At 37.8% G+C, this 21,652-nt stretch overlaps 1 protein-coding gene and 1 long non-coding RNA gene across 8 annotated transcripts in view; one reads left to right on the top strand and one right to left on the bottom strand.

Annotated features, from left to right (window-relative positions):
* myb (v-myb avian myeloblastosis viral oncogene homolog) overlaps positions 1-14,780 on the bottom strand; it is a 32,961-nt gene extending 18,181 nt beyond the window's left edge. For 3 of the 7 annotated variants that reach the window (XM_052025229.1, XM_052025225.1, XM_052025231.1), the window contains exons 1-9: positions 11,052-11,185; positions 6,825-6,942; positions 6,452-6,523; positions 5,524-5,616; positions 4,141-4,361; positions 2,631-2,862; positions 2,124-2,204; positions 1,709-1,813; positions 132-386 (exon numbers count right to left, since the gene is read on the bottom strand). In XM_052025229.1, the coding sequence (XP_051881189.1) occupies positions 132-386; positions 1,709-1,813; positions 2,124-2,204; positions 2,631-2,862; positions 4,141-4,361; positions 5,524-5,616; positions 6,452-6,523; positions 6,825-6,942; positions 11,052-11,074 (1,200 nt within the window). In that variant the 5' untranslated portion in view covers positions 11,075-11,185. Of the gene's footprint in view, positions 1-131; positions 387-1,708; positions 1,814-2,123; positions 2,205-2,630; positions 2,863-4,140; positions 4,362-5,523; positions 5,617-6,451; positions 6,524-6,824; positions 6,943-10,923; positions 11,186-14,013; positions 14,237-14,620 lie in introns of those variants that run through there. The other 4 variants (XM_052025228.1, XM_052025226.1, XM_052025227.1 and 1 more) reach the window with 4 other exon arrangements.
* Positions 14,492-17,046, top strand: LOC127575397 (uncharacterized). The gene is made up of 3 exons (XR_007957049.1): positions 14,492-14,553; positions 14,901-15,063; positions 16,913-17,046. It is a non-coding gene; the product is annotated as an uncharacterized LOC127575397 (long non-coding RNA).
* Positions 17,047-21,652: the final 4,606 nt, after the last annotated feature.

The raw sequence follows: 21,652 nt of genomic DNA, 5'->3' as shown, positions 1-21,652 counted from the left end.
CCCATAATTCCAGATTGCACCTTTCAATAGCTAACTAAACTTAACTAAACAGATGCATATCCTACATAAGAACAAGAATTGTAAGTATACATCTTTAGTCATTAACCCCCAAGCTGATAAAAATCACTCACTGAGTCTAGGAGTTGAAGTGCTTCTGTGTAATCAGAATGTGGAGCACTTCTCAAAGGTGAGAGTATTCCATTAGGATGAATCATGCATCTTGCTGGTGATGCACTTTCTTCAGGCAAGGAACCAAGATCCATATGAGGTGGATGTCCGGGTTGTCGATGCTCCCCGAGGCAAGTAATGGCCAGGCTCCTGTTGTGAGCTCCTGCATTATCAATGACTACAGTACCATTCCAGCTAGTGTAATCAGCAGTTTGAGTCTGCAGAAAAGGAAGAGGGAAAGTAAAGGAAGTTAGCAATGAGATTGCACACGATTGAATCAGATACTAGCTGAAGCTTTTTAGCAGTTGCATCATTCTTGTAAGCTACATTTGAAACCCCATGTAAAGAACTATACAAGTTGTTGCTCTGTTAGCTAAATTAGAACTCGTCTTTTTCTTCCCTCAACAAGAAAAATGCAGATATTAAAATATTACAACCTATGTTTAAATATCCTCATTAATTGATAATGTAATTGAATTATCATCAGGGCTTTGATCTAATCAGGGACAATACTGGGATGACATATGGTTTGTAAAGTGTGTTCTAGGAGTTTTTTTCTTGTACTAGTTAAAATCCTAGTGCAGGCCATTTTAGAATGTTGAGTTAGAGTTGCTTTGGTTGCAGTAAATTACTGCAGCTAACCCTTTTTAATGCTACAGCTCACACCAACGCAACACAGAGGTGCGCAAATCAAAATTATCAGAAAATAGAGGAGAAATTAGAGATAAGCTTAATATGTAGTCAGGTGATGGAAGAAATGATAAATAAACATTTAAAGTAAATCAGTTTTATGTAGTTTCTAGATGTAAACTATTAGTACGGTTATGTATATTATCATGCAGGTTATTTTTCATGCAAACCTACTGCATCAACAATCCTCATCAAAATCCCGATCATGCTGGCCATTTATTTTCACTTGGTTTTCTCTGGCTTTTACCACATACAGTAAAACCAAAACCAGCACTGTTCCTTTTACAACTGAAACACTGATCATATATTATAGAAACGATCAAAATGCCAGATTTTATGTCATGCATCACTACTTGCTAATAATTTAGACAAAATGGGTTAATTTGACCAGCCATGTGTAATGTACATAATGTGTAAATAATCAAATGTACAGTTTAAAAACATTGAAGTAAACACCAAACATGCAATTTAAAAAATGAATACAAGAGATGAAATGCAATGCAAAAAAGAGCAAAGCCTTTGAAAGCAAAAGATAGATTTAGAAGTTGGCTCTAGATTAACCTTGTCAAATTTAAAATTTATTGGTATGATACTGAGGAAATATATTTCAATACATCAGTGAAATATGTATTTGTTGGTTCTGCAATATTTAAAACTTTTGAAAAAGAATTAGATGTACTTAGGCAAAAAAATGCATTCTCCATTACTCTAAAATGGCTTTGTAGAGATTTCAGCTTTAACTTTATGGATTTGAAATTAATATAGAGCCTTTCAGAGGTAGAGAGGAGAGAAAAGAGCACTGGGGTGAAGCTGCTAGCCCTTTATCCAAGCCGCACAGTGACATTCTTACTGGTAATGCCTGCTGCCCTCTCAGTTCATTTTCAGTCGACATTAGTAGCAACTCTAATTCCTTTATTCTTTTCTCTTTTTCAGGATCTTCATCATTATAGTGTCTCTGAAATTAAGAGTTGAGGGAAAAGAAAGAAGCGATCAAAGGGTATGATTTTAAATACGACGTTATACTGATTAAGACTTCCAAACCTCAGCTACCAAAGCTGAGGCCAAGGCAACCATGAAGAGCCAACCCAACTTATAATGAACTTCCTTGAGGATAAATGGTAAAACCTAGCTGCTAAAATAGAGAGGATAAATATCTTCTAAAATAAAAATTTTGATCATATTATTGAATTTGAAAGTAACCCAAAAACACGATGGTCTTAATAACTCACATTATAGGAATCAGGCGAAAGAAAAATTGAACTTACCTGAATAGCCGCAGTGGCTGGTTGGGGAACATTGGCCATATTCACATGCAGAGAAACCGGGTAGGGCATCTGATTGGAAATCTGAACAAAGTAACAAAAGAGGCAAATCAAGACCGCAAGAATTATTGCTATTTATATGAATTATTTTTGTATACCTAAAAGTACCCAGAACATGAGATATTTTTAACAACAAAAGCAACTACAATTCTCAATAGCTTTTTAAGAAAATGATGTAATGGTAGATCAGGCTCTTTATTACCAGCTTGCAACCAAACACTTAAAAAATCTTACCTTTTATGATATTAAGGATAAGAAGCATTTTAAATTTAAGTAATAACAATTGTAATGTAAATTATAAATATTTAATACAAAGTCCATTCCTGAATAGGTTACTGAATGACTTTTACTCTGTTAACCGTTCAACATTAATACATAGATATAGTATAGCATAGTTACGATCAGCAAAGTTACTAAAAAAAAACACAGGAAGAAATCCTAATATCCTACCTCTTGTGGGTCAGGAAGATGAAAGTATGCATAGTCACCATTGACTTGGGGTTGGCTGGTTGATAACTGGGTAGATGGAGGAGTATGTGGAAAACCCAAAATAAGGTTATTTTTTTGAAAATTTGTTGTAACTGGCTGCTGGCTTGTTTTAGAAGACTCCTGCAGGTAGCCCTCTTGCTCTACTTTACGACGCATTGTGGAATTCCAATGGTTCTTGATAGCATTATCAGTCCTACACACATAGATAATTTGAAAATGTACGTAAGTCAACAATTTATCCAAAAACAACTACAGAAAATAATAGTTGCCACTAAATCAGAAGCCTTTGATGGTGTTATTGTAGACTAACAACCTATGGAAATACACGTCTTGATGTTCTTTCTAACAACCTACTGAAATGGCAGTCAACTGAACATCTATATCAACTAATGGAAACTGATACATTATTGAAACGAGCCCAGATTCAAAATCTCATGCTCTTTGTACCTAATGATGTACATCACAAGAATGTCCTCACTTACATTGAAACAAGTAAAATTATTTGAAATCTGAAATGCATTGCTAGCACTTCTGAAATGCAGACCCTTCCCCATCAGACTTCAAAGCTCAAAATAATGGCTATTCTTTTACCCAGAAAATGACGAAAGGAGTATTTGCATTGCCACTCACTAGAAATTGTCAGTATGGTCACATACAGTAAAGCTCAATCCTTAATAACTATATGCTTATAAATACTATCTGAGTCTGTATGAAGGATATGAAAAGAATATAAAACAATAACTACAAATTTCACAAAATAATGATGCTGATATTTACAGGTTTGGGAAATGTGCAAGAGCAAATTTCCCAAGAGGCCCAATAAATTTAATCAAAGCATCTGATTAACAATTTGTTTCTGTTTCTCAGCTAAATCAGCAGGATTAACAGGCTAGCTGGATGGTTGTCAGATAAGTAAGCCTTTGACACCAGGCGGCAGCTGAACAAAGAAGTCATAGGGAAGAACTGCAAAGGCTGGTTGTCTTCTTCAACTTCTTCTTAACCTATTTTAATACCATCGTGCATTCTTAGTTTTTTTTCCTTTGTGCAATAATTTACACTCACCCACTTTAAATTTTATCTGCCATTCTCCAGTCTACAGAAATATTTTGTTCAACTCATTGTAATTTCTCAGTTTTGTCTTTATTCCACAGTTCCTCTTAGTTTGATATCGACAAATGTAAATAAATTGCAGCTTCTGAATTCATTTTACTATTGCAGATGATACAGAAATAATCCAAATACTCATCTCTCAGCAGTCCACTGAATATTCCCTCCACCATCCATTCTAACACAAGTTCTGCGATCATATGTTGTAACTCAATTTCTGTCACTGTATGTTACAGCGTGTTCTGAAGATCCCAGTACGACAGTTTAGATCCTACAATTCTATAATTTACCTCAGGACTAATTTTTCATCGGTCCATTAGACTTCAGGCTATTACTTTTTGATAGGTCTGCCTTCAACATTTACCTTCCAGGAAGTAGCTTTGCTATTTCTGCCCATCTATTTCCAAGTCTTTTATGTGCTTGATATATAACTCGGTCTTCTTCCTCTGTCCAGGAAGTTTTTTTCACTTCAGGATTCAGATGATTGTGCCACCGTTCTCGACATTGTTTTCCTATTCTCCCTTTTAGGTGCTTTGCAATAACAGACCAGCGCTTTGGACCATATTTTTGCACAAGTTCTATTACCTACAATAAAATGTTTTAGTTTTAAAAAGGCAATAACCAAGTTATGTAAATTTGAACTTTACAGGCAACCCCCATGTTACAGCCATTCGGGTTATAGACATTTGCCTTACAGAATTAACAAATCACTACCCAAAAACTTAGAGTGGATTTTATTCCACATCTTATGTGAATAAAAAGTAAACAAATGAATACAAAATTTAATTTTTTTTCCCACTTTTCTTGTTGCAAGCTCAGATGCAGTTTCGCTTTACAGAAAATTGCAATATGGCCAGTTTTCTACGAAAGCAACCCCCCCCCCCCCCCCCCCCCCGTTATATGAGAGTTGCCCGTATTCTAAATTATGGAATTTTCCTTATTATACCTATTTAGTAAATTAATATGTTTTAAGCAATAGCAACATTGTTTATGCTTTACTATTTTGTCTTAAGAGAATTTACTTATTGTTCGCCAAAGGAAAGTAAATCCTATACGTCAAAACGTATGAATGAAGAACAAACAGATTATAATGTATTACCCACATTATGTAAAAGAAGTTTCTTCCAAGAATGAAAAGAGCTCTAATATGCAACATTAAGAATCAATTTTGAAGTAGCTCTGGGTTACATCTGATTACATTAGGAATATAGACACAGGAGGCATTTGCTAATGCATGGAGCCAAGTTCTATGGAGCATCATTTTAGTCAAGTACTTAAGCACAGAATTTGATGGGAGAGTTTTAAGGGTTTTGACTTACTTAAGTTTTGCATTTATCATTTAACTTAATATTAATCTTAATTTGTAGTTTCTTTCTCAGTCTTACTCATGTGGCAAACAAACCACCTGGAGTGGCAGTTGCAGAGTTAATTAGGAAGGTCCCTAATATACTAGCCCTAGGTCAGGTCTTTGAAATTTTTGCTAGTATAATTACAGGTAGTTTTAGCTAATGGATGAAGTACCATTTGGGTCTAATTCAATGGGGTATGACTTCTATGGAGTATTAAACTCAGAATTTGGTAAGTGGGAGAATCTCTTTCTAAGATTAAGTCTCGCATTCCTCTATAAAAACATAATGACATTATTTGTCATTTCTCTCAGTGTGATTGGTCACTGTTAGATTCTTTAAGTCAAGTGCCAAAAAGCATAAAAATCAATAGTACTAAACATTTTTAAAAATGACCCTACCCTTTGATCTTCTTCTTTTGTCCAAGGACCTTTAATGAGTTCAGGATTTAGAACTTTTTGCCATCGGTGTTGGCACTGCACATCAGTCCGGTTCTAGATTAGCGAAGAAATACAGGAACTAATTCTAACGTTTTAAAGTTGTCAAGAGAACGTACATCACTTTGTGGCTTTAATTCAAGACAATACTCAGCAGACAAGTTTCATTTCTGCATTTCACTTTTGAAGTATGTAAACGTGTAATAAGAGAAAGAACCCAGAGTCCACTACTGTGTACATCAAAAGCTTTTAGCATTTATTTTCCCATAACACCCCCAAAAGGATATTTCATTAAAACAAATGGACTGTGGTATTTCATTAATTTTGGCATGTTTGCTCATAGTTAATTTTTCAGTTCTTGACTTCATCAAACTACATTTAATCTCAAAGTAACAGCTGCAGTAAGTCAGGTGTCAGATAGTTTACCAGGTGCTTGGTGGTAATATATTCAATTATGTGGTGAAAGTGAAATTAAGTGATCTAACAATTAAATAACCCATTTAAGGGTCATAAATTACATATGGCTTATCTTCCAGTTCTGAGAAATCTAAAGTTTTTGTATCTCCACATAACAGTTAAAATAGATTTTAAAACTCAACATAAATCATTCTTGAGTACTTTAACAGCATTAGAACAAAGCAACTTATTCAATCAGTATTATCAAGTAAATATCATTTTCAACAGTCTTTGACACATGATGGGTGTAAAACAATTGGATTTACTAGTTTTAGAATGACTGCTATTCTGTATTAATACATTTATCCTTACCTAATGTATGTGTCTGTTACATTAATTTTCAAGAACAATGAATCACAACATTAGCTCACATTTACTTAATAAAACTACCAACTATCTTGAATTATACAGATACATCATAGAAAGTAGTACTTACAGGGAGGAAATTGGCAATAACTTTCCAATCTTCTGTTCCATGTTGTTCAACGAGTTTCTTCAGCTTTTCATCCTTTAAGACATTAAGTGAATGCTTGCATTCATTGTTTATTTACATAGAATAATTAAAATTGCAAATTGAAGCTCTAAAGCTTCTGAATTGAGCAAAATAGCCATTGGTTTCAGCTCATTAATATCTGACATGTATGTGATTATTATTTCATCAGGAATATACTACTTTTACTTCAAGAATAAGCAGTAATTAGTACAACTGAAATGCAATGAATAATTTTTAATTTTATTAATATGATCACATCTTCAGATTATAGATATTTTTAAAAAGATTGCATCACATTCAGTCAATCTTGACATACCTCTTCGCGTGTCCATCGTGTTTTACTTAATTGGCGTTTACAAGACTTTGGTTGAGGACCATCATAATCATGATCAAACATTTCAATCTCTTCTTCCTCCTCATCGCTACTATATAAACTACAAATAAAATACTTTATTAATTAGACAACACTTTAATCTCCCAAATTTAAATATATTGTCAAAGATAATGATGTTCCAGAAGATCAAATATGGTAATCTAGACTCAGTCTAGAGCATACAGACATATTCCAAACAACTTTCTGAGCAATGGCTTGTAATGTATTATGATTTTTAAAAGCTTTAACTAGTTAATCATAGAATCCAAATTCTACACAAAATTATATTTTGACTATATAGCTAGTGTATTTAATTCTATTTGTTCTTGATCAATTAACAGATGTACTTGAAATAACATGCTTTTAATAATGGAAATATTGTTTACAATTAACACATGTAAAATTCTTAATGGATTAATAAAAACATTCTCAAATCAATGTTTACTGAATCTCACTTCCATGTACAAGTTACCATCATGTGAGCAACAAATGCATCCAATTAGCTGTCCATAATATAGGTGACCCCCACATTATGGTGGTGGTGGGAGGGATTGCATTCCTAGAAAACGGTCTGTAGCACGATTTTCCGTAATATTAAGCGGCATCATCTGCTCATGTCAAGAAATGCAAGTTGAAAAAATTCAGAGAGTGAATTTTATTCCGCATCTCAATTTTTTGGGTGGTGATTTGTGAATTCTGCAAGGGCAAATTTTCATTACCCGAATGGCTGTTATGCAGGGAATGCCTATATTTTGTTTCTATAATTCCACAGCACCAAAGATATTTTGACTTTTGGTATATTTTTTATCTATCTGAAAATTTCAGACAGTAGTTTGTAAGACATAGTAAAAAAAATACATGTACACATGATCTAAACAATAAAAGTAGCCTTGAGTCCCCTGACAATCATGCACATGTAAGCCTTTCTGACCAAGAATGTTACCATTTTGATACCCAGTATGAGTTTTTGACCTTATGATTGGAAGGAGAATACTGAATTTGAATAAAGTGTCTACTCCTGACTTGCCTAAGTTCTTTAGTGAGCGTGCATACGAGGATGAGGAAGTCATTTGAAAGAGTCATGTGTGATCATCTCTACTATCAAATATTCTATAAAATTCATGGTAAAGCCAAAAATGCCAACTTTAGCCAAAAGAACATAAGAAGAAGGTGGAGAAACCTAACCCCAGAATTATTTGTTCTCATAATATATGCAATTTGTATGGGTGCAAGCTCCAAACATCCTGAGTAATGTTTGCAATCTGCATCCAAAACTGGATTTCAGTGCCATCTTTATCGGACAACATTAAGTATTGTCAAGTCTCCCCAAAAGGAGGGTAAGAAGATAGGGGAAAATCATTTGCTATCATATACACACCCAGCAACAAGGGCTAGACCAGCAATGAATGGGTGGGAGAAGGTCCCTTGTGGATGGTATGTGCCACAGGATTATAACATAAAATTTTACAAAGTTTAGAAAGACAAATCTTTTAATAATTATGCTGTTTCAATGATGTTTCCTTTCATATTCAAGCCATTTCAATAAATTGTGTAGTTAACTTTGCTCACTGAGTACCAGATAACCACTATGTGAAAATATGTTTCCTATCAAATATTTTAGCCTATTTTGCAATATTAGAAGGCAATCAGTCAGGCTCTTGAAAACATAAAATAAATAAAAAGTTATTCCCTTCAAAAATATAAATAAGATCGAATTTAACAATTGAGAATAGAGTTATGTTTTTATTTAAGCTCTAATCTTCAATGCACCTCAACTACGGGTCTGTTTCTGTGCTACACAACTCTGTGACTACCATTTGCACTATCAATTGCATGAGATGTCTAGGGGCTACCACTTACACCGCTCCAAGTTCAGCCTGAAGGAGGCATTGTTCCTGAAGAAATTATTTTCCCTTCTCTCTATCCCTGCAGATCACTCCATCTAGTGGTAGGAACAAGAACAGTCAAAGCTTCTCCCCAAATGAAACAATGCATTTGGGAGCTAATGCCAATTCAAGAATTTTTTTTGGTTGTTACTTACATTAACTATTATTATCCCAAGACTTCAATTTAATTTAACACCTTTAAAAACAAATGTTGGTTTTCAATATTTAAGTTTAAATGCGTTTTAATGCTTGCATAAATACTTTCTTTGATCTAGAATTGTTTTTTGGACATTAAACTTCGGGATTGGTCTTCAGTTAAAAAAGCAACTGGTTAAATTGTCAGGGACTGAAATACGCTATGAACTTCTACACTGCTCCTTCACATGCAATTTGCGCTCAAACTAAATACAAAACATTAAAAGGGATTTTTCTCTTCTGGCTCTGTACTGAGAATACATGCCTCCACACCACAAATTCTCTACAATTCAATACAAAATGACATTTTATTTTACTCAGGGGGCATATGATGGGAAACAAACATTCACATTGTTGCAGTCGGGGCCCAAATCAATATATTCCTACAAAGTAATGGTTAACAGGTGATAATATTTATCTTAACGTCCAAGCTTACAGGAAAATTATTGCAAATTGAAAAATCTGGCCCCATTTTACAGAGGATATCATCTCCAAGGCTTAACTTCACACGCAAACGATAGATAAAACGCAACGACAGGCAGTTTAAATATTCTTGAAAACTCTTTAATGAATCCTTTGCATGCTGCTGGTCATTGGTACTTGTACAAATACTGCTAAGCCAATACGTTGGCGACAGCGGAGTAAAGGGCAAACTTTTTAAGCAATTGCTGAGTTCATAGTATCGCGATCATAACGTCCCTACATTCAATTACGAGATTTTAGATAGTTTTTCCAGTGACCCATAAATGAAAGCTCAATAAACCACGAACTCGGCAATTCATGCGCTAAAACATAACAACTGCGGCCCTGACTTATCTAACTCGTCAAGTTCTCCAATCTGTACTGTCGTGCGCGAAAAAAAACTTACTGCATTAAATTAAAACATGCCGCATTACTATAACCCAGTGAGTGTTTTTTAGTCCTGAAATTCTTAAAGAATCCTCTCGGTGACTCATTTATCTCAAGAATATATCGGCCCTAAGGAATTTCCGTCGATTGCGAGCACTAAGAACTTTTTGGTCGTGTTTCATACACACTGGGTAGGTATCATTGTTCCCCATTTCGGTTCATTCGGATTTTAATGACGATAAACTATCTGATATACTCAATTTACTTAAACCACAAACGTTAGTCACGGACGAATGGTCAAGTTCGAGAAAGAGATCAGAGCAATTTCTGGCACTGCCACTGTTACGTGTTCTAACTTAATGACAACCTAGGTCAGAGTCTCTGCCAAGTTCAGCTTTTAATGACATATTCAAGAACCACCTTAATATTGTGTTGAATGTTAGGATCTTGTATTCAACAGTATCATACAGCTTGCAACAAATTAATATCCACGTGTCACTCCACCAGCTCATGCACTAAGAAAACAATAAAAATGTTATCTACTTTATTAATCAAAACTAGATACAATTTTCTTCATGCGTGAACGCATTCAGTTTGTCAGTATCATGCTTGTCTTGCACTCATGCAGAGTTCAGTGAATGATGAACATAGCAACTGTGAAACTACAATATAAACTACACACAAATACGGACTAGTCAACACTTTCCTGTATGAAACGTGTTGACAGACAAGTATTAATGCTGCAGTTAAAACTAATTAAGCTGCTCCATATTCAATATTCTGGAGACGTGCAATGTAAATTATGCCTTTTCAGACTTCACGATGATTGTATAAAGTGATCTATGCATTTTTTTTTCAATCTTAGCGCTGTTGTCATTTGTCACAGAACCTGCGCACATGAATGAATGGAAGCTCTGTACCTTTTAAATCTACTGTCTGTGCATAATTTAGAACAATAAATTGAGACGTCGTTTTATAATCTCATTTTGACCCAGTTTTTAAATACGACTGAAGTTTATCGCAGAAGCAATGAGCAAATTACACGTACACGGCTCCGGATCCATTCATAAATTAGCTGCATAAAGTATCTGAAGACCGAACTTCTAGCTCACCATTTAACAAGTCTTCTTCTCTAACCACAATGAAAAGCTCGCCAAATTAAAGTGAAAGTTCTTCCTCTTTCTGCAATAATCATTTATTTTTTGTTCATCAGACACCAGCCAAAACACATAATAGTTACCTATTCCGTGGCCGCCGAGCCATGAGTTTCTTACAGACTGCGGAAGAAGTGTCGCTGCAAGTGATCACCCAAACTCACACGAGGAGGAAGCAAGTTGAGATTAAAGTGTACACTCTGTAAACACAGATTCCTACAAACAAAGCCCTGGACCCTCCCCTCCCGCCAAATCTCGCGCCCAAACCAGAGTCAATGTAATGCGCAGGCGCACTTGTGATCTTGGCGGTTCTCCGTAAAACCCGCCTTTTTCCTGCAATCCCCGCTCAGGCAGCACCAGCAGCGCCCCCCCCCCCCCCCCCCCCCCCCCTCCCTCCCTCAGCATTAGAAAGTAAACAAGTGTAGATAATGTACTTTTGTTCTTCATCTGTCAAGTCTCTCACACAATACAGACACAGTGGGAGGGGGTTCCCTGTTGTCAATCTACACAATTACTATGTCATTCTAAAACAATTACTTTCTCCTGCAGAGGGAAAGTCAGTCGCACATAGATCTACAAGTAGATTTGCTTTAAATGAAATGCTACTTGAGTATTAATTTGGGAAAGGGAGGGAGATTATGTACTCTAATTACTCAGTAAAGTTTGTTGAAAGTATGATAAATATATTTTGAATATTTATACGACCGGTAATCCAAACTCCACATTTAAGAGATTAGATGGCGCTTTTCTTATATTGAAAGAAGTCGAATGCTTATTCCATAGATGGCGCAACCTAGTTTTGCAATGAAACCTAAATATGGAGTAACGAGGGTCCTTTGTTCGTAAACCTTAGTACTAAAAACAAACTAGTAAAGCAAAGGTGCATATTCCTTTTGATATTTTCTGAAATGTAAGATTTAACTTTCTTTGCAATCAGTACAGAACGTATTCAAAACTATTGCTTAAAATTTATTGACCAGAACTCAGCATTCTACATTTTTCGCTATGAATACAATTGAAGTTTCTTTCTGTTGTGATCGGATAAAGCAGTGCATTATTCGTGACGATGGATTACAAATTTAATACATGCAGTAATTTAGGATCTTGGATCACTGCAACACACTTTCCCTTTCCTGCGCACTCCTGGCACGTGTGTAGTGCAACGGGACAATAAAGCTCTAAAGCAGTTGGAGACGCTTGAGCACAAGGTTCCCATGGATCGACTGCAGTTCGTGTGCATGAACTTCACTTCAAATCAAATTCCTAACTACGGACCACGATATCCCTAACTGTCCACAATTCACCAAGTCCTTTCCCCGATACCTTTTCCAAACGGACTCATGTTAATCTATCGTATAATTGGATAAATATTGATAGTGTGTAATTCGCCGGATGTGTACAAAATAATCTGCATGTTTAATTTCTAGCCGTCTGTAATACCTGTTAAATTATTATTTTGGATACATTGACATTTATTTCTCCGTCTACTCCAGAAACCTGTCATTCCAAGTTTTTGTTTCCAGATTTGTTTTTTTTTCCCCGCGTTCCTTTCGACTTTAGTCTATGTATTGCTGCATTAAAATCACTTGTATTATGACAAACTATGGCCAAATCACTTGGAAAATCTTCCGTGCTCAATTTCTATTTTCAATGCAGTCGTCATGCCAGGAGTGGGGGGGGGGGGGGGGGGGGGTGGTGGTGGTGGTGGTGGTGATGACTAGTGTGTGTGTGTGTGGCTCGGACAGAACTTTAATCTTCAACCACTTTTATACTTGACGGTCGCACTGATCTGACCACTGTCCTCATATTGTTTTATATTCAATGTCAGTTCTTCAAAATGTTTTTAATAACAATCTTGCTTTCAGCTTATTGTCGTTCTTCCTCTTTTTTTGAACAATGGTTTCCTCATTTCCGTATTCGTCGTTTTCTCCTTTTGTTTCCCTTCACTCTTCTTTTTTACCCCTCTAGTTTGCAGATATTATTTCCCCTTGGATTACTTTTCAGGGTGCAAGCATTTTACTGTAATCTTACCCTGAAACCCATTTGTTACATTTGCTGCCAAATGTTCTTCTTCAGTTAACCAAACAACAAAATAATCCAGTTTCCACAAAATTCCATCTTGCGGGGAAAATGACTCAATTCAATTAATACTTAAATGAGTTTGATACTGAAATTTCCCAATATTTACAACAGATATTGAATGCACCGACATTGCATCCACATTTCTCTGTCCCATTGTCTGCTCCCTGCCTCACTAGTCGGCCAGCGCTTGTGAACAAGTGATGGGAGCGTTGGGTTTTAGCCAATGTGAGGATCTACCTGACCTTCACTGCATTCTCTGGTTTAATTTACGGTCTCCATGATCGGCAGTCTTCTGCTTACAAAGAGACTGCAGACACTGGGATTTGGGGCAACAAAGTAGTCAGTGGGTCCAGCAGCAACTGGGGGGGGGGGGAAGGAAGGGAATGGCAGACGTTTCAGGTCGAGACCCTGCACCTGAACACCATATTTTGCTTATAGCGTGCAGCAACAAATGCTCAAACTAATCAACAAGTCAAGCAGCATCTGTGGAGAGGGAAGCAGATTCACGGTTCGGGTCGATGACATTTCATGACAACACCTGACTCCTTCCAGATCTTGGTGAAGGGTCATCAAGCTGAATCGTGTGTCTGGGTCTCTGCAGGGCTGCTGAGGACGGGGGCGGTGGGAATTCCTGCGTTTAATCCAGTCCCAGCACAGCCGGTGGCACTTGCTTCAGTTTTGGTCCCAGATCCGCTCACGCTGCCCCCATCACCTCCAGCTTCATTTTGCCTCTCTCCTTCCCTCCCCCCCAAACAAAACCCACCCGCCGCAAGGACCAAACACTACATACAATCACCACCGCCCGCACCCCCCCCCCTTCCCTCGGGTCCATCGGTTCAACCGAAGGTGCCAGCAGCAGGGCGGCACCAAGTGTTTGCAGTTGAATCGCCCGCCGTCAACCGCTGGGGCCCCGCCGCCACGTGATTCGGCCAATGGCGGCCGGAGCCGCGCCCGCTTCACACCTACCCGAAGGAGCCGTCCATGGGGCTGCAGTCCTCCGTCCCCCCCCCCTCTCCCTCGGTCAAGACACGGCGCTGAAAACCCCCAGGGAGCCGACGGTGCTGTTGCTGCTGGCTTTTATATTGTTTGAGGAGAGGTAGGGGTAGTGGTGGTGAGGGGGGAAACTCCTTACTCTCTCTCTCCGCCCCCTCCCCTTTCTCCCCGGTAAGGCCGTCGTTGATCTTTGCTTTGGCCACTTCTTCCCTCCACCTGCAGCCTCTGGGTCACCGCAACGTTCCCGATTCAAAAGGTACCGGGGTTCTCGGCACGACCCCCCCCCCCCCCGCCGCGCGCTCGCCCCCCCGCCCCCGCCCCGCACGTGCAGCTCGCGTCCGCTCCCTCGCCCTGGGCAAGCGTGACGTTGAGAGCCGGGGGGGGGCGCTTGCGGATTGGAGTGGACGGCGGGGGCGGGGGTGCAGCGTGTGGGTGGCGGGGATGGGGTTACTGACACAGTTCGTCCGCTTTCTCCAGGATGAGAGTGAGCCCTCCGTCTCCTCCACGCCGCAGGTAGGGGAGGGGGGGGGGGGGGAATCATCGGGGCTGGGAAGGGTCTCGTGGGCGCGCAAATCCTTACCCGCGTCGGGTGGCCGGTTGGCACCTGACCGTTGACAAGGCAACGTCTTCGATGCTTCGCACCGCTTTTACCGACGCCGGTCTCCCCCATCTTCTGCCCAGCCTCTTGGCCTGAAAGCTTTCGAACCACGAAGCATTATAATGAACTCCTGCCACAAAAACAAAACTTGAGGCAAGAGGGTGGGGAGGGCGGTCAGAAACATGAAGCAGCGCCGGTGCTGCCAGCTTTGTGATTCTTGTGAAAAATTAGCGTGATAAAGAAACGCCAATTGCCCTTCCAGGAAATCCCATATCACGCCTGGTTATGTGCCATAAATCATAAAGCCTGCTTTCAATTATGAAGTACAACTGCAACTCCGTTGGGGCAAGCTGTAGGAGCTAATTGTACCCTGCAAGGATCATTACGGTTATGATTTGCACCTGCATAAATACTGGCACTTTTGAGTAAGTATAGATTTTTCCCCAATAATTACAAGAAGTTAAATCAGAATTTCTTAATAACTTTAAGTTTTTTAAAAATGCACTGAACATGCCAATTGGAATATGATGCAACAGATAGCAGATGATATAGAGAATTGTGAAGTTATTTTATTGGAAAAATAGAAAAGCAGAATATTTTTAAGAGTTGAGAGACTAGAAAATTGAAAAGCAAAAACATTTCACTGGAAGTGTGAAATAAAAACATACAATTCTAGAAATACCCAGCATCTGCAGAGGATAAACAGCTAATGTGTCAAGATGGTGATTGTTCATCAAAACAGAATGTAAGAAATAGGAGCTGGAGTAGGCCATATATACCCTTTAGTCTGCTGTGCCATTCAACAAGATCAGGGCTGATGATCTTCCTAAACACCATATCCCTATATCCCTCAAATCCTCTGATATCCAAAAATCTTACATAGGACTATATGAATTAGTATCAGGAGCAGGCTTCGACCTCTCAAGCTTGCTCTGCCATTTATTAAGATTGCCGCTGATCTGGCTGTAATGTCAATTTCACATTCCTGGCTACCAGTAATCTTTCACCACATTGCTCATCAAGCATCTAGCTGCCTTTGCTTCAAAAGTATTCAAAGATTACATTCATTGCCTTTGAGGAAGAGAGTTCCAAAGATTCACACTCCCTTCAGAACAAATTTCACCTCATCTCTTTCATAAATAGGTGATTCCTTATTTTTAAACAGGAATCCTGGTTCTAGGTTCTCCCACAAGAGGAAACATGCTCTCCACATACATCCTCAGGTCAAGACTCTTGGGTCTTACATGTGTCAATCAACACCAATCTCGGTTTGAATACAATCAATAACTGAGCTTCCATAGCTCTCTCGGTTAAAGAATTCCAGATTTACCATGGTTTGAGAGAGGAAACTTGGAAACAATGGATTTTACAACATTCCAGTCAATTTGTAGTCACTGTCTTTTTAATTTTAGATTTACTTAGTTAACTGAGTTTAAATTCTGGATCAGTCATGTTAAGACTCAAACCCAATTCTCCAGATCATTAGGGATTACAGTATTAATCTGATAGCATTATAACTATTTTACTGGACCCACAGTAGTCAACAGTTATGAACCTTTGGATTTATCTACCTCATTGTTGCAGATAACCAGTTGTTGAGTATATTCAAAACAAAGATTTAACAGGTCTCAGATGGATCGAGGGTTATAGGGATAGTGGAGAAAACTAGGATTGAGGTAAGAGCTCAGTCATACTGTGGAATGGCAGAGCAGCCCTGGCAGGCTGAATAATTTCTCCTGCTGCTGTTCCACTAGTTCCCAACAGGCTATTTCTTTTTTGGAATTTCTTTTTAAAAATATCCCTCTGTTTAGAATTAAGATTTTAATTCCTGTTAAAAAAAATACTGTGCAGGTGAATGTAGTATTAAAACTTCAGCTGTCCTTATCTGATTTTGCTAAGAATTGTTATATTGAGCATAAAATTGTCTTTAGTTATTATGTCATTCATGGAATATTTAGGTCAACCACTTTTTTTTTCTAAGTACACACTATCCTCGTCTATATTAAATGTCATCTGCCAATTGATTTATGTATTCTGTTAAATTAATTGTGTAGCTTTTGCACTGCTTTATTGGATTAAACTGCCTGTTCTGGTTTTGCATTATCTATGAGTTTGACTGGAACACTCTAGATTTCAGGATCTAAGACAATGAAACTTAGAATTATTGCAATACTTACAGTGCTCTTTGAGGCATCTCTCTTAACACGTGGCTAACACAATTCCTGGAACCCGTTGTTTTCTACACTTTGGTCAATTTCTTATTCTTTCTGACAGAAGTTTTGAAGGAACAGACTGCAAAAGTCTAGCTGCTCTTGCCGGAAAGGAAGTTTCTGCAGCTATCAAACATTGACAGGTAGCTAACACATTACTGTTAAGAAATTAAGTACTGTAAAAACAATAAAGAATCAAATCAAATTTAAAAATGTTGAAAAGTAAATAAAACATAGACAATGAAATACTTTGTAGGACATTGGATCAATGTGTCACATTGCCAACTACCAATGCTTCCTTCTAACATGAAAAATGTATGACCATACACTTTTGTTTTGTTAATATATGAGCATATGCATGCATCAATCAACTAATTTGGTCTATGTATGACCTAGTTCTACATTTTGGATAAATGAGTGATGAATGAAGTGGTATGGCAAACTAAATTTTAAGAAAATTGACTTTTATTCATATTGCAACTTGTATTAATGCAATAAATTGTATTGAGGCACTTCACAGAAATATAAAAAACTCATCTGTAAAAGCAATCACTTTGTATGATGTGGTTGGATATGGCATGGTAAAAATATACATCAGAGGGATGTATTGCATTTTTTAGTCTAAGAGAATCTCATACTGAGGTGGAGTATTTAGGGGGTAGTATTTAACAGCTTTTCTTCAACCATCTACAAATCTGAGGTATCCATCTTCAATTAGTCTACTACTATAGTCACTTTTGGGCACAGCAGCTCATGAGGGATACACTGGTCTTAAAGAAGTTGAAATAAAATGCAGCAGAATGATATAGCAGACTGAACAATGAGGCTAGGTTGCACTAATTCATTTGTTGTTAATGAAAAATGTTTCCTCATGTGGAGCAATCCAGAAGAAGAGGACATAGAATTGTAAAATGATATAGCAGGAAAGGAGGCCAGTCAGCCTATCATGTCTATATTAGGTATTTGAAACAGCTGTCTAATCAGTCCAGTCTTCCCCATAGCCTTGAAAACTTTCCCCCTCAAATATTTATTTAATTTTCTTCTCGCAAAGACTGGTAAGTCTGAAATTCTCTAATATGAGGATTGTGGAGGCTAGATCATTGGCGATACTTAAAGAGGAAGTAGACAAACTTTGGAAAGATCAGGGAATTGAGGGCTATGGGGAATGGCATAGATGAGGCCTGGGGCAGATCAGCCACGGTCATATTATGTGGGATGCAGCCTTGAGGAGCCAAGAGACCAACACTTGTTTTCTTATGTTCTTATGTTATTTTCAAGTTGTCATTGCATCCACTTCCATTTCCCTTTTAGGCATCACATTCTCAGTCACAATAAATTGACATGTGGAAAAACTTTTGATAAGCTCACTTCTGGTTCTTTTCCAATCGCCTTAAACCTATGTTTTTGGTTACCAACACATCAGACACTGGAAGAGGTTGATTACCAACACATCATACACTGGAAGAGGTTACTTACTTACTCATTATTAAAATATCCACAATTTTGAATACATCACTAACCTCTTAATCTCTGCTGAGTAACCCCAGCTGTTCTTCGTCATTCACACTGTTCTAATAAATCTCATTTGCAACCCTTTCAAAGACCTTACAATCCTGCTTGGACCTAACTAGAATTTTACATTACATAATTTCCTTGCCCTAATTATTAAGCTAAGTATTTTGTTTACATCTCAAATTACCTGATAGGTTCAAAAATGTGTACATAAACTCCAGGGTCTCTAGTTCCTGCGCTCCTTTGAAAATAGGTCATATTGCCTCACCACATTCTTTAAACCAATAAATTAGCAACTTAGCTGAAGTTCTTTTACAAAGTCTGCCCAGTTCATCAGTTTATGACCTGAAGTCTTCCTGTCCTCCTCGCTGTTTACCATGTTTCTGAGTTTTGAGCCGATTTTGTATCTATCTGCAGTCAGTCCAAGGGTCATTGTGAGCGTCCTGTTGCCTGCCACTTTAACTCTCAATTCCACTCCTATTATGACTAGTATGTCTCCAGCCACCTGCACTGCCATAGTGAGGCACAATGTAAACTAGAAGAACAACATCTTATCTTTCTTCTAGCCACTTTGCAACCCTCTGAAATGAAAATTGAATATTCTAACTTCAGGCAAATTACACTCCCATCATTTCTCGTTATCACGCTTAAGTTTCTTTCCCTCCCCATTTCTTTGAAGTGTCTTGCTGGCGGTCAATCCTCATGCTCCTTATCACTTGATCTGTCATAACCTACCTCCATATAGGCTTTTGTTGTATACCTCCCTCCTCCTCCAGCTCTGCTTTTAAAAGCTATAATCCCTCCACTCTCCCTCCTGCTCAGAGGAAGGGTCACTGACCCAAAACAGTAACTGCTTTCTCTTTCCACAGATGCTGCTTGACTGACTGAATTTTTCCAACATTTCTGTTTTTGTTTCAGGTTCTAGATTTTGATCATTTCCCTTCAAAAATCAAAACCATCTTTCTTTGCTCAAGATATAACTCCGACTTTAGAACATAGAACACTGCAGCACAGTACAGGCCCTTCGGCCCACGATGTGCCGACACTTTATCCTGCTCTAAGATCTATCTAACCCTTCCCCCCCCCCCATTTTTCTATCGTTCATGTAATCTTTAATGTAGAAAAGATGTTTAATCACAGTCTTTGTTGTTAATGAACTTTAGAAATTCATTCAGTAGGTCAGGCAACAATTGTAGAAAAAGAAAGAGATTTAATGTTTCAAGTGGCAAATTCTTCAGCAAAACTGCAAAAGTGAGAAAACAAATTCACTTTATTGTTAGGTAGGCCCTAAGACTCTACGATTAATTTCACGTCTTCCCATCCAATCCTCTCACTGATTGAAGATAAAGGAAGAGCCAGCTTGTTCCAAGTTGTTTATAAACACAAAGCAGCACACTTTATCTTCGTTAGGTTTTAATCTAAAATAATATGCATTATTTCAAAATCTCATGGGCATGCACAATGTTATTTTCATAATAAGATAAGATCCCATGAAAAGTTGAATAGATTACATGGTGCTATGAATCATGGTTCATCATTAGCAAAGAGGATAAAAGGGAATGTGATGGTTTGTGAAAGACAGATACTATTTCTCTGTGTGCAGTTGTTTCTGAACTTGGATCATCCCATTGTGAAATCATCACATTTCACCTATTGTTGGTGCATGAAAAAATGGTTGTGTTTAATACTAATGGCGAATTGTATCTTCCTCAAAAAAAAGTATTGAAATTGGTCAAAATCCAAAATGGTGATCGGGTGGTTTACACCCAGAACTATGTGCTTAAAAAAGGACTTACGTGATTCCCAATTGTACCTCACTCAATTTAGCACAGCTCTCTACACACTCAAAAGGTTGTTAGTCCTTAAAGGCAGTCTCCCTGTTGCAGCCACACAACAACATAACAGCTACTCTTGAAGAGGAGGTTTGCTGTTAAGTTCTAGCTTTGTTTGGGATTCTAACGGGTCACATTATTTTTAGAGTCAAAGCTAACATGCACCAGACATCCATTTCTAGAATTCATTTGTGCCTAACAACTTAAGTGGAAGGTACTAAAAATGTCAAGGCTCTCTTGCCAGTTGCTGATGAAGATAAAATTTTAAAATTTAAAATAACTTGGACATGAACTACCCAGACAGTTTTCCCACATTTCCAATGTAGCCTGATTTAAAAATGGTAAAGTAGGTCTTTAAGTGCTTCACAGTGATATCTGTACCTTTAAAAAAAAAGGATTACATTCACCACATTTCATTCTAACTAAGCACCCATTCCACCCTGCCTGATCCTTAGCTCCTCCCACCCACTTAGGTCAGGTGAGGTTAAGGTTGACATCCTCTGCATTTGACCATACTATTGTTCATATTGTTTAATTCTGCCCAATGGTTTTTATGTTCAAAATTTATTCAAAATTTGAAATAAACAAATAGATGCTTGAAATCTACATCAAAATATTAATTAAAAAATGAAAATAAAAATCTATTTACACATACTTAAAAAAACTAACTGAATTAAATTAAATGCTGAGATGTACTCTCAGTTCTCCCAGAATCAATTTTTTCCCAAAAAATTAAATGGGACCCCTCTACTTATGCTAAATTAATCTGGCATGTCTTAGTTATCCTGTGGATTCAATAAAGTGACTACTGCAGCAGCACAGGTATCCCAGCGTTTACCTGGAGCAGAAGGTAGACAGACTATTAAATAGGCAAGGCATAGAAAGATACTGCGGGCAAATGGGATTAGTGTAGATAGGCAAAAAGGTTGGCATGGACGTGGTGGGTTGAAGGGCCTGTTTCTGTGCTATACAACTCCAGGTCTCTATGACTCTAAGGTTGCAGTTCAGGCTGCACTCAGGAGTCTCGAGTCTCCACCCATGTTAAGTGATTAAAAAAGCAATCCAGTGGATCTGCTGACGTTTGGATGGAAAATCTGCCAAATTAACTTTGCTGTGTGTTTCCAGCATTTGATGATGATATTCTAAAAGCAAGATTGAGTTTACTGTATGATTCTATCTTCAATTATATTGTTGTGATGAAGACTAGGTCCTTCTCCAGAATGGAGAATGAGGGAAAACTGGAAAGAGTCATCACAGCAATTCCAAGAGGAAATCTCTCCATCACCTTTCCATGTGATGAGGAATACATTTTGGCCTGATTGGTGATGCTCACGTCCCATAAATGAATTAAAGAAAAATTACTCTTTGCAATTCCAGCTGACTAATTGAATGTTGAATTCCCATTGACTTTTAAGAACATTACATGCCTGCCATCTCCATTCACACATAATTTGTGATGT

The sequence above is a fragment of the Pristis pectinata genome, chromosome 10, assembly GCF_009764475.1.
Source record: "Pristis pectinata isolate sPriPec2 chromosome 10, sPriPec2.1.pri, whole genome shotgun sequence".
NCBI classification, from domain to species: domain Eukaryota; kingdom Metazoa; phylum Chordata; class Chondrichthyes; order Rhinopristiformes; family Pristidae; genus Pristis; species Pristis pectinata.
The sequence above is the reverse complement of the archived record's forward strand: the minus strand, read 5'-3'. Positions and strand labels throughout refer to the sequence as shown.